This window comes from Scomber japonicus, chromosome 12, assembly GCF_027409825.1.
Source record: "Scomber japonicus isolate fScoJap1 chromosome 12, fScoJap1.pri, whole genome shotgun sequence".
NCBI lineage: Eukaryota > Metazoa > Chordata > Actinopteri > Scombriformes > Scombridae > Scomber > Scomber japonicus.
This window is the reverse complement of record NC_070589.1, coordinates 32258042-32270656: the sequence shown is the minus strand read 5'-3', so window position 1 is coordinate 32270656 and position 12615 is coordinate 32258042. Positions and strand designations below refer to the sequence as shown.

The 12615-nt window shown below is 39.2% G+C and overlaps 1 protein-coding gene across 1 annotated transcript; it reads left to right on the top strand.

Annotated features, from left to right (window-relative positions):
* The first annotated feature begins 4449 nt into the window (after positions 1-4449).
* On the top strand, positions 4450-12362 carry LOC128369778 (uncharacterized). Its single transcript, XM_053330856.1, has 3 exons — positions 4450-6126; positions 8641-10381; positions 12110-12362. Exons 1-3 carry the CDS (start codon positions 4450-4452, stop codon positions 12208-12210), a joined length of 3519 nt encoding a protein of 1172 aa, XP_053186831.1. The 3' UTR covers positions 12211-12362.
* Positions 12363-12615: the final 253 nt, after the last annotated feature.

Here is a 12615-nt window from a genome sequence, read left to right as displayed (position 1 = left end):
CCACTAAACATTTAGATTCAATTCATGAAGGCCAACACACAGTTAGTAGTTACAACCAGTAAATATTCAGCTCTCTTTAAAAACTAAAATAACCTTTATTTTTCAGACTGTGAGAAGTCACAAAAATACTGCTGCTGTACCTACCTCAGTATATGTTCTGTCTCATCTGTCTTCATCATCAACCCAGCATGAAAATTAAAAGATGTTTAACTTTAACAAAGCAGTTTCCTGTGAGAAAAGGTGAAAAACTGTCCCTTCACAGAGAGAAAATAATCCAGAACTTAAAGTCACCACAACTCTCAAATACCTAAACTTAAATTTAATAAGGCAAGGCAAGGCAGTTTTATTTATATAGCGCATTTCATACACAATGGCAACTCAATGTGCTTTACATAAAACAGAAACATTAAAACATACAATTAACCCCCACCCCCCCATAATAATAAAAACAAAGTACAAAATCAATCAAAATCATTAAAAGTACATGGAGTGCAAATGAAAGATTAAAATGTAAAGTGCTTTAAAAGAGCTCAATCGTAAGCTCAGGAGAAGAGAAATGTTTTTAACCTGGATTTAAAAGTGTTCACTGTTGGGGCTGATTTCAGTTCTGCTGGTAGTTTGTTCCAGTTGTGTGCAGCATAACAGCTAAAAAGCTGCTTCACCATGTTTAGTTTGATAGTCACAGAATAATCACAACAAACACCTTAGAAATGACATACAGTATTTTAAAGTAATTTACATAAATATTTATTTAATTAAGAAGCAAAATACAAACCGATGTGTTGGACCTGCAGTCGGTTGGAGGTCACATGATGAAGCGGCTCAGTTTAACATTCAACAGTCACATTCACAAGTTATATAAATGTTACAGACCTCAGACATTAGTTATCTGTGAAAAGATGAAGTGTCCTGTTTTATAGAGGAAAAGCAAAGACAGGAGAGGTTAGTTGTGTTCATTCAGCAGGCTGTCCTCTGTCTTTATTAAAACAGACTTCATCTTTCTTCTCTTTAAAGTTTCTTTTCACAATAATCTTCAATTAAACTCCACAATTCATCCATTCTCAATACTACATTGATGAACTGGCACAGGTTACTACTTCTACACACCAATCTGCTCTTACATCTACCAGTAATAGTTAAGTTACCAAATATAGCTGTAAAATCTTTGAACTTAAACACACTATTTTACTGCTGTTGTAAACGGCTTCCAAAATATACTTCCTGCCAATAACTTTAACACTATTTCAAGCTTATTTTGTACAGCCCACTCTGTCTTACTGCTTCCATAAACACTTTTACAAAATACATTATAAACACATTTGGTCATTTGCATTACAACAAATATTGATTGTTTTACCATATGAACATATTGCATTGACTTGAATGAGTGGCTAATTAGCATCCTGACTCACTCGCTAATAACCTAAAGTAAACATTTCATTAAATGTGCACACAACAGCTAAAGCAGTTAAGGCAGATATCGAGCAGATACAATACTAAACATTTAAAACACCGGTAGTTAGGCCACCATTTCGTGTCATTGTTTAATCCTGGGGAACTAGCAAAACTCATGTTACTCCGTCTGAATTCAAAAAGTTTCTAACCAGGCACGTGCACACATAGGGCCCTAGGGGTGCTTGAGCCCCTGCCCTTTTTGCCTCGTATTAAAAAGTGCCCTCTGTGTGTGTGTTTATTTGTTTGTTTTAAATAACATTAATAAATTCCGGTTAGGGATGTAAAAGAAAAACGGCGGTACAAAGACTGTACCCATTTCTTGTAATACGGGGTTGTTGTGTGTGTTGAGCCGCTGCTCCTCTGTCCGTTGCGGCTCCGCTCTGTCACAGAGCCGCCAGAGAGGAGAGAGAGAGAGAGAGAGAGAGAGAGAGAGAGAGAGAGAGAGAGAGAGAGAGAGAGAGAGAGACGGGGGCAAGTGAGGAGACGTGACAGTGGAGCAACTTGAACCTGTGAGTTATGGTCTAACTAGTCTCCGTCCACTTATTCAACGTGCTTAAATATGGGTCATATTTCAGAAAAACGCTCTATTTTAATCAATGTATCAGCTTCTGTTTTTGCTGGACGTGGGAGCACGGCGCATCAAATCAGCACAGAGCAGATCGTGCGGGACAGGAAATCGTGTACAAAATACAAAATAAAACACAGGGTTAATTTTCAAAATAGAATACACCGTGTTTACAGCGGATTTCCCTCACTACAGGTCCGAGGTTTAGATATAAAGTTTATTGTGACTTTGCTACTACTGGGGCTAACAAAATAATAATAATAATAATGATAATAATAATAATAATAATAATAATAATAATAATAATATAGTAATTTCAGCATTCTGGGGATATAAGCTGTATTATTACTCATGTTGACAATCATTTGTTGACACAAAATAAATGGCCATTTCATATCACTTTCACCTACAGAACACACAGATAAGTAGTTAGCTTTCTATTGGCACTTTATTTTAGCCTACATTAATTTCCATATTGTGTAAAGGACCGGAAAAAAATCGGCAGGCACATTCTGCCCTTTTCTGACTTTGAGCCCCTGCCTCTCCATAATCATGTGCACGTCCCTGTTTCTAACACACAGTTTTCTACTTTAAACTCGATCTGAACCACACTAGAAAGGCTTGAAGTGTCCTCAATGATAAGTTGTGACAAGTTTACTAACCTGTTTTATACATGAAAACTAGAGACAGCAGTGGAGTTCATTCAAAAGGCCGTTCTCTGTTAAATGAATGGGGAAATCATTACACACAAACTAATGGTCATTTTGGTGGATGCTCCATCTAGTGGCAGAAAAAAAGAAGTACACCCTACGAAATCTTAAACCCATAACACGTATAAATCTGGCCTTTTACACATACAAAACACATAAAATAGCAATTCCAAACTAATAATTGTGACCATACATTTGTAGGTGTCACAAAAACTCTGATGTCACATTACTCATCATAGAGACCCATGTGTAGTGGCCTAAGCTGCTAGTCAAATTGCACATTTACTAAGCTTGCTGACCTCAACTTGAATATGTAATAATAATAATAATGATAATAATAATAATTAAATAAATAAACAAATAAAATAAAATAAAAAACTTTCCTAATAGAGCTCTTTTCAAAGAAACAAGTTACAAAGTGCTTGACAATGTAATGTTCTACTGCACAATTTTCTGTAATATTAATTATTGAATTGGATTGAGTAGTAGTCAGCGTCCACTTTGTGTACCCCTTGTGTGTCATTTGGTTTGGCCAAGCCAGTATATATGTGTTCCCTCATGTCATTATGTAAGGTCAGTTCTTTTAATGTCTTAGTTTCTTTGTGTTAGAGTATAGTTATCTTTTGACCTCTCTTTATAGGCCTAGTTAAGTTCTTGGTTTTATAAAAGTTTTTGCTTTCTTTTGGGTAAATAATACCCTATTTCTGTCTCCTCATTACCACACTGATTGATCTCAAACAGTGACACAATTATCAGATGCCATTGTTTCATTTTAAAAGTCCTCTGAAGATGTTTACATCCTCTCTAAGTTTCTTTCAAGGCAAAAGAAGAAACAGCTGAACCTTACTGAGTTGAATGCAAAGTATTTTATATTTAAACAAGTGAATCCTGCGAATCTGCATCGATGCAAAAGTTAAGAACAAGCATTATTAAAAATAAGGATCTGCAGGAACCCTGACATTAAATTAACCTATACCTATAACCTTCGAAATGAGAATCTGCAGGCTTGTGTTTTTAAAACTGAGGTTCGTCGCTCCTTGTGGGTGATGCTGTATGAGCTCCAGTTAGGTGCCTGGCATGACGTCTTGAAATAAATAGCTTTTTGTCCTCAACATGAGCTTTGCTCCAAGACAACAGAGCTGCCAGGAAGCTCTGAGCACACAAACCCCTTCACCACAATAACGAGGCAATTCATAGAGGGGTCACATGGTCTGTGCATTGACAGATGGATCAAAACTGAACATCTGAATTAAACTTCTAATCAATTTTCTTAAAACAGTTCTGGGATTAAAATGCTAAAAGACGCATGCTGAATATTAATTGATTAACATTTTGGGTCTTTGATGTTGTAATGACTGTTGTGTTTGTATTTAAAGAAAAGTTACAGTACAGTAGTTAAGAGAAATAGGGAGTCATCCAGAAAGTAGGTGGGCAGTGTTTTTTACAATGAGACATGAGCCTCATTGTAAAAAAAAGGGTTAAAACACAGAGCTTAGTAACTCCTCCCTCTTCCTGCTCTGAAACACAACACGCTCTGATCTGTCCACATATTTATTTGTTCCTTCTCCTTCAGATCTGCAGTTTGAAGATGGGTGCAACCAATATGTGGTGAGCTGTCAGCTGACATTTAGTGAAGCAACACAGGCTGTTCATATCAGAGTTCAAGCTTGTTTCACTTGTCAGAAAGTGAAAGACACATCATTGTTACTGAGAGCTAAAATGGCACAGCAAGGAGCTCAACTGGACGGAACAAAATTCTGCTGTTCGATTTGTTTGAATCTATTGAAAGATCCGGTGACGATTCCCTGTGGACACAGCTACTGTATGAGCTGTATTAATAATTTCTGGGATGAAGAGGATGAGAACAAAATATATAGCTGTCCTCAGTGCAGACAGACCTTCACACCGAGGCCTGTCCTGATGAAAAACACCATGTTAGCATCTTTAGTGGAGCAGCTGAAGAAGACTGGACTCCAAGCATCACCTGCTGATCACTGCTATGCTGGACCTGAAGATGTGGCCTGTGATGTCTGCACTGGGAGGAAGAGGAAAGCTCTCAAGTCATGTTTTCAGTGTCTGGCATCTTATTGTGAGACACACCTCCAGTCTCACTATGAATCACCTACATTCAAAAAACACAAGCTAGTCGACCCCTTGGAGAACATCCAGGAGAACATCTGCTCTCATCATGATGAGGTGATGAAGATGTTCTGTCGTACTGATCAGCAGAGTATCTGTTATCTCTGCTCTGTGGATGAACATAAAGGCCACGACACAGTCTCAGCTGCGGCAGAAATAAAAGACAGACAGAGAGAGCTCGAGGTGAGTCGACTAAACATCCAGCAGAGAATCCAGGACAGAGAGAAAGATGTGAAGCTGCTTCAACAGGAGGTGGAGGCCGTCAGTCGCTCTGCTGATAAAGCAGTGGAGGACAGTGAGAAGATCTTCACTCAGCTGATCCGTCTCCTCCAGAAAAGAAGCTCTGATGTAAAGCAACAGATCAGATCCCAGCAGGAAACTGAAGTGAGTCGAGTCAAAGAGCTTCAGGAGAAGCTGCAGCAGGAGATCACTGAGCTGAAGAGGAAAGACGCTGAACTGAAGACGCTCTCACACACAGAGGATCACAACCAGTTTCTACACAACTACCCCTCAGTGTCACAGCTCAGTGAACCTACAGACTCATCCAGCATCAATATCCGTCCTCTCAGATACTTTGAGGATGTGACAGCAGCTGTGTCAGAGCTCAGAGATAAACTACAGGACATCCTGAAGGAGGAAGGGACAAACATCTCACTGACAGTGACTGAGGTGGATGTTTTACTGTCAGATTCAAAAGCAGAGCCCAAGACCAGAGCTGGATTCTTAAAATATTCATGTGAAATCACTCTGGATCCAAACACTGCATACATGAAGCTGTTATTATCTGAGGGGAACAGAAAAGCAAAACTAATGAGTCAACAACAGTCTTATTCTAGTCATCCAGACAGATTCACTGTATATGAACAGGTCCTGAGTAGAGATAGTCTGACTGGACGTTGTTACTGGGAGGTGGAGTGGAGCGGGTTAGGAGTTCGTGTAGCAGCCGCATACAAGAATATCAGCAGAGTAGGAAACTCAAATGAATGTGGATTTGGACTCAATGACAAATCTTGGGCTTTAAGATTTTACAATAATTGTTATACATTTTGGTTCAACAACATCTCAACTCCCGTCTCAGGTCCTCGTTCCTCCAGAGTGGGAGTGTACCTGGATCACAGAGCAGGTATTCTGTCCTTCTACAGCGTCTCTGAAACCATGACTCTCCTCCACAGAGTCCAGACCACATTCACTCAGCCTCTCTATGCTGGACTTTGGCTATTAGATTCTGGGGTCACAGCCGAGTTCTGTAAACTCAAATAGACACATCATTTCATACTTCATGTGTCAGATTCTGTGTTGTAATTAATTTTGTTTGTCTCAATGTTTCTAAACTGCACAGATTTCAGCTGTCAATCAAACTGTTGTCAACGCCTCTTTTCATTTGTTCTACTGAGGTTTTGAGTTTCTTTAAATGTCACTGTTTCCTGTGTGTCCTTATCTATGGAGGCTCTCACTGCTCATAGTGATGCTTTTAACCTTCATTGACATTTCTTCAAATGAAAATGTGAACTTCTCTTTTGTCTAATTGTTAGTTTCATGTTTGTTGTTTCTTCCTTCACCATTGAATTTGAGTTTTTATCAATTTGTGAAGAAATGTGTTATAAAACTAAGTATTCAGATAACAATCAATGTGGAGATCATTAATCATTTACTTGTACATAGCTGGCATTCTGTGTTAAAATAATCAGTTGTATGGTCGAAGTAAATCTGAACATGAAATCATTAAACTAGAGTCATTTAACAGACTTTAATGATTGAATGTGTGAACAAACTGAAGCCTTACATCATGAATAAAGCAGTTAATCTCAAGAATGAACAACTTATTTTCCTCTGTATTCATTTCAAGATCTCATTCAAAGTTTGTGGAGAAAATATGAAACTCCTATGAGAATTTATTTGATCCAGTCTTCCTCCTGACACACCACAATGTACATAGGTCATGTTTGTCAGTCTGTCGCTGAACTTTCAGGTTAATCATTAAAACAGCTTCGTCACAGAGGAATGAGCAGAGTTTTCTATCAAATGATGCACTTAATGAACAAGATTTTATTTGTATGCTCCGTCAATGAAGAGGATTTTTTTAGCCATGCCTAAAAACTTTAAGAAATAATAAGAACTAAATTTGATACTTTGTTTAGTTCTCTTGACACACATAATACACTTTATTTACAGAACATATATTGTGTAGTGATGAGTGAATGAGGCTGTCATGTTGGTTCAGTGTTTGGCTCCATCGCCTCACAGTCAGACAGTTCTGGCTTGAAAAGTTTTAATCCCAACTTCATTAAAACCTCTTGTGAGTAATTTTGTTGTGAGTTTAATCTCTCAATCCACAAACTATCTGCTGTGCTGAAGAGTTTCTATTATTTATGCTTAATTGAGAACAAAGAAATGCATCTAAAACTGTCATGATTCAACCTCAACAGATGTGATTGATTTGTTGCAACATCACAAGTAAAGTTACTCCAGCTTTTCTAGTACAAGAGTAATTCATGATCTTGTAATCATAACAAAGGGGAAAAGCTGCATTCAGTCTAATCAGAATTATCATCAGGAGAACTTGACATTTTCATTCTAGTTTTAAGACATTAAGATTTGTGTTGACACCTGCTGTTTTTCTGCTTATCTCATTATCATGTCACTGTTTAAGCATCCACACTATAAACAAAGTGAAGAAAAGGGATGTGGGTAAAACACAAACCTGAGTTTGGCTTCATCAGTTCCCGACTTTCAGCCAGTTTGTGGCTCAGCGACACAGAGGTGTTTGTGCTAACAGGAAACAGGAGAAATTGTGATGTTCGGTATCCTCATATTGGTCTAATTCCTGATGTTTCACCAGGACTGACAGAAATCAGCTCCTGTGAACAGAAAGACACACAGATGTTAAGAGCTGCACTGTAACACAAATCAAGTCAACACAACAAGAGTCCAAACAGGTCAAATATCAGCTTCTTACCTGCACAGGTGGAGCAGAAATAGGATCTCACTAAAGATTTACATTCAATTCATGAAGGCCAACACACATCAGTTAATAGTTACAACCAGTAAATATTCAGCTCTCTAAAAACTAAAATCACTGTTATTTCTCAGACTGTGAGAAGTCACAAAACTACTGCTGCTGTACCTCAGTATCATCTGTTCTGTCTCATCTGTCATCAGGTTGTAAAAGGAAGCTATAAACAGATCAGTTACCTGTCAACAGGTGTGAGCAGTGACAGAAAGCAGCCAGCAGGTGGCAGCACATCACCATAACAGTAGTGGGATAGTCATGAAAACAGATTGATATGACAGTGTGTGATTGGTTGACTGAGGGAGAATGGTGTGCAGTCCATACATGTTGATGTTTTTCATCATCAACCCAGCAAGAAAATTAAAAGATGTTTAACTTTAAACAAAGCAGAGTTTCCTGTGTAATAAAAGTTAGGACTTCCCAAACATGTCTTCATTTTCTCTATTGTGTTTGATATGTTGTGTTTAAGAAAAAGTTGAAGTGAGCTGGATTTTAGGAGAATACTGTACAGTATCTCTACTACTTTGACACCAGAAAGCAGGTGAGTTGTGTTTTCAAATGAGAATCATTGTGTAAAAAGGGTTAAACACACAGAGCTTGATAACTCCTCCCTCAGCTTCCTGCTCTAAAAAAACACAACAAGCTCCACTCTGTCGTATTTCCTTATCCCCTCCCCTTCAGATCTACAGTTTGAAGATGGGTGTAACCAACATGTGGTGAGCTGTCAGCTGACATTTAGTGAAGCAGCACATGCTGTTTAGATCAAAGCTCAAACTAGTTTCACTTCTCAGAAAGTGAAACTCAGACAGTCATTCTTACTGAGAGCTGAAATGGCGCAGCAAGGAGCTCAGCTGGACCGAGAAAACTTTTCTTGTTCGATCTGTTTGGATCTACTGAAGGATCCAGTAACTATTCCCTGTGGACACAGCTACTGCATGAGCTGTATTCAAAACTTCTGGGATGGAGAGGATGAGAAGAAAATCTACAGCTGCCCTCAGTGCAGACAGACCTTCACACCGAGGCCTGTCCTGATGAAAAACACCATGTTTGCAGCTTTAGTGGAGCAGCTGAAGACGACTGGACTCCAAACTGCTCCTGCTGATCTCTGCTATGCTGGACCTGAAGATGTGGCCTGTGATTTCTGCACTGGGAGGAAGCTGAAAGCCCACAAGTCCTGTCTCCAGTGTCTGGCCTCTTACTGTGAGAAACACCTCCAGCCTCATTATGATGTAGCTCCACTAAAGAAACACAAGCTGGTTGACCCCTCAGAGAAGCTTCAGGAGAACATCTGCTCTCGTCATGATGAAGTGATGAAGATGTTCTGTCGTACTGATCAGCAGATTATCTGTTATCTCTGCCCTGTTGATGAACATAAAGGCCACGACACAGTCTCAGCTGCAGTAGAAAGGACTGAGAGGCAGAGAGAGCTCGAGGTGAGTCGACTAAACATCCAGCAGAGAATCCAGGACAGAGAGAAAGATGTGAAGCTGCTTCAACAGGAGGTGGAGGCCGTCAGTCGCTCTGCTGATGAAGCAGTGGAGGACAGTGAGAAGATCTTCACTGAGCTGATCCATCTCCTCCAGAAAAGAAGCTCTGATGTGAAGCAGCAGATCAGATCCCAGCAGGAGACTGAAGTGAGTGGAGTCAAAGAGCTTCAGGAGAAGCTGCAGCAGGAGATCACTGAGCTGAAGAGGAAAGACGCTGAACTGAAGCAGCTCTCACACACAGAGGATCACAACCAGTTTCTACACAACTACCCCTCAGTGTCACAACTCAGTGAACCTACAGACTCATCCAGCATCAATATCCGTCCTCTGAGATACTTTGAGGATGTGACAGCAGCTGTGTCAGAGCTCAGAGATAAACTACAGGACATCCTGAGGGAGGAATGGACAAACATCTCACTGACAGTGACTGAAGTGGACGTTTTACTGTCAGATTCAAAAACAGAGCCCAAAACCAGAGCTGGATTCTTACAATGTTCACATGAGATCACTCTGGATCCAAACACAGCAAACTCCTGGCTGGTACTATCTGAGGGGAACAGAAAAGTAGAACGGATGAGACAAAAACAGTCTTATTCTCATCACTCAGATAGATTCACTGTTCAGCGTCAGGTCCTGAGTAGAGATAGTCTGACTGGACGTTGTTATTGGGAGGTGGAGTGGAGAGGAGGCAGAGTTCGTGTAGCAGTCGCATACAAGAATATCAGCAGAGAAGGAAGCTCAAATGAATGTCTACTTGGATATAATGACAAATCTTGGGCTTTAAGATGTTACACTAACGGTTATGAATTCTGGTTCAACAACATCTCAACTCCCGTCTCAGGTCCTGTTTCCTCCAGAGTCGGAGTGTACCTGGATCACAGAGCAGGTATTCTGTCCTTCTACAGCGTCTCTGAAACCATGACTCTCCTCCACAGAGTCCAGACCACATTCACTCAGCCTCTCTATGCTGGAGTTTGGCTTTTAGATGATGGGGTCACAGCCGAGTTCTGTAAACTCAAATAGACACATCATTTCATACTTCATGTGTCAGATTCTGTGTTGTAATTCTTCATTTTTTTCTCAGTGTTTCTGCACAGAGATCAGCTGTCAATCAAACTGTTGTCAACGCCTCTTTTCATTTGTTCTGAGGTTTTGAGTTTCTTTAAATGTCACTTTTTCCTGTGTATCCATGGAGGCTCTCACTGCTCATGATGATGGTTTTACCTTTCATTGACATTTCTTCAAATGAAAATGTGAACTTCTCTTTTTTCTAATTGTTAGTTTCATGTTTGTACAGATATACTTGTTTGTTGTTGTTTCTTCCTTCACCATTGAATTTCAGTTCTTATCAATTTGTGAATTTGTAAAGAAATGTGTCATAAAACTAAGTATTGAGATAACAATCAATGTGGAGATCATTAATCATTTATTTGTACATGAGAATTTGTTTGATCCAGTCTTCCTCTTGACACACCACAATGTACATAGGTCATGTTTGTCAGTCTGTCTCTGAACTTTCAGGTTAATCATTAAAACAGCTTCGTCACAGAGGAATGAGCAGAGTTTTCTATCAAATGATGCACTTAATGAACAAGATTTTATTTGTATGCTCAGTCAATGAATAGGATTTTTTACGTATGCCTAAAAACTTTAAGAAATAATAAGAACTAAATTTGACATATTGTTGAGTTGTCCTGACACACATAATACACTTTATTTACAGAACATATATTGTGTTGTGATGAGTGAATGAGGCTGTCACGTTGGTTCACTGTTTGGCTCCATCAACTCACAGTCAGACAGTTCTGGTTTGAAAAGTTTTAATCCCAACTTCATTAAAACCTCTTGTGAGTAATTTTGTTGTGAGTTTAATCTCTCAATCCACAAACTATCTGCTGTGCTGAAGAGTTTCTGTTATTTATGCTTAATTGAGAACAAGGAAATGCATCTAAAACTGTCATGATTCAACCTCAACAGATGTGATTGATTTGTTGCAACATCACAAGTAAAGTTACTCCAGCTTTTCTAGTACAAGAGTAATTCATGATCATGTTATCATAATAAAAGTGAAAAAGCTGCATTCAGTCTAATCAGAATCATCATCAGGAGAACTTGAGATTTTCATTCTAGTTTTAAGACATTAAGATTTGTGCTGACACCAGAGGCCTGTACTACGAAGCTGGATATTAACCTATCCAGGATCTCTCTCCGTTACCTGGGTTGACTTAACCAGATATTCGCAGTCCAGGATAAACGGTACTACGAAACTGGTTATCAACTCGGTAAATCAACCCAGGGTTTTCCAATCTGGATCTCTGCGCGTTCACATAAAGGGGAGGTGTTTGCAGCGTCTGACCAATCACAAACATGGAGAAACTCTGCAGAGCAGCCTACTTTACCATGGAGGAGCAGACAATTATTATTCATCAATATGAAGAATTCAAACATCATCCAGGCCAAAAGCAACACTGATGATGCAGCAGCAAAAGCCAGGAAGGAATGCTGGCAGAAAATTGCTGACTCTGTTAATGTTTAAATTCATGAGATCATACAATATTAATTTATCAGACAATATAAACGGACAGCACTCTGATCACACAATGTCACTTTATTACGGTACAGACATTTGGGGCAGAGCGCTTCCTCAGTGCCCTTCCTTTCATAAGAGACATTAAGTTAGTTTAATATTCAACATTCAAAATACAAACCTATCATGCGCTTCAACCATTTGAGTGAATGATGTCAAACCAACTGTATAACATACAGACTAATATCCCTCATGTGCCTCAAGGCTTATTTTACAAATATATATTTTCGTCAATTTTTTACAATTACAATAAATAAATACAGTTATTATGCTCCCTGACACTTTGATCTCAGGATGTCAAACCTACAGAATAATATCCCCCACGTGCCTCAATGATTATTTTTTAAATATATTTTGGTCAATTAAAAAATTGCATCTATCACTAAAAACTCATTCTCTCCTAAGCGCTCCTCTCACCAATGTTGACAGGATCTTTTAAGAATGGGCAGGTCATTTTCTAAGAGAGCTGATTGGTCAGGAGGTGGTGCTTTTATACTCATTGATCTCTTATCCAGAACATAACCTGCTCCGGAGCAGGTTAGCCGTTCAGCATAAGTTACCATGGTGATTTACCCCGGTAAGAAGTGAACCAGCTTCGTAGTACGGAAAACCCAGGGTTAACCCTGAAGTTACCTCGATAAGAGAAAATCCAGCTTCGTAGT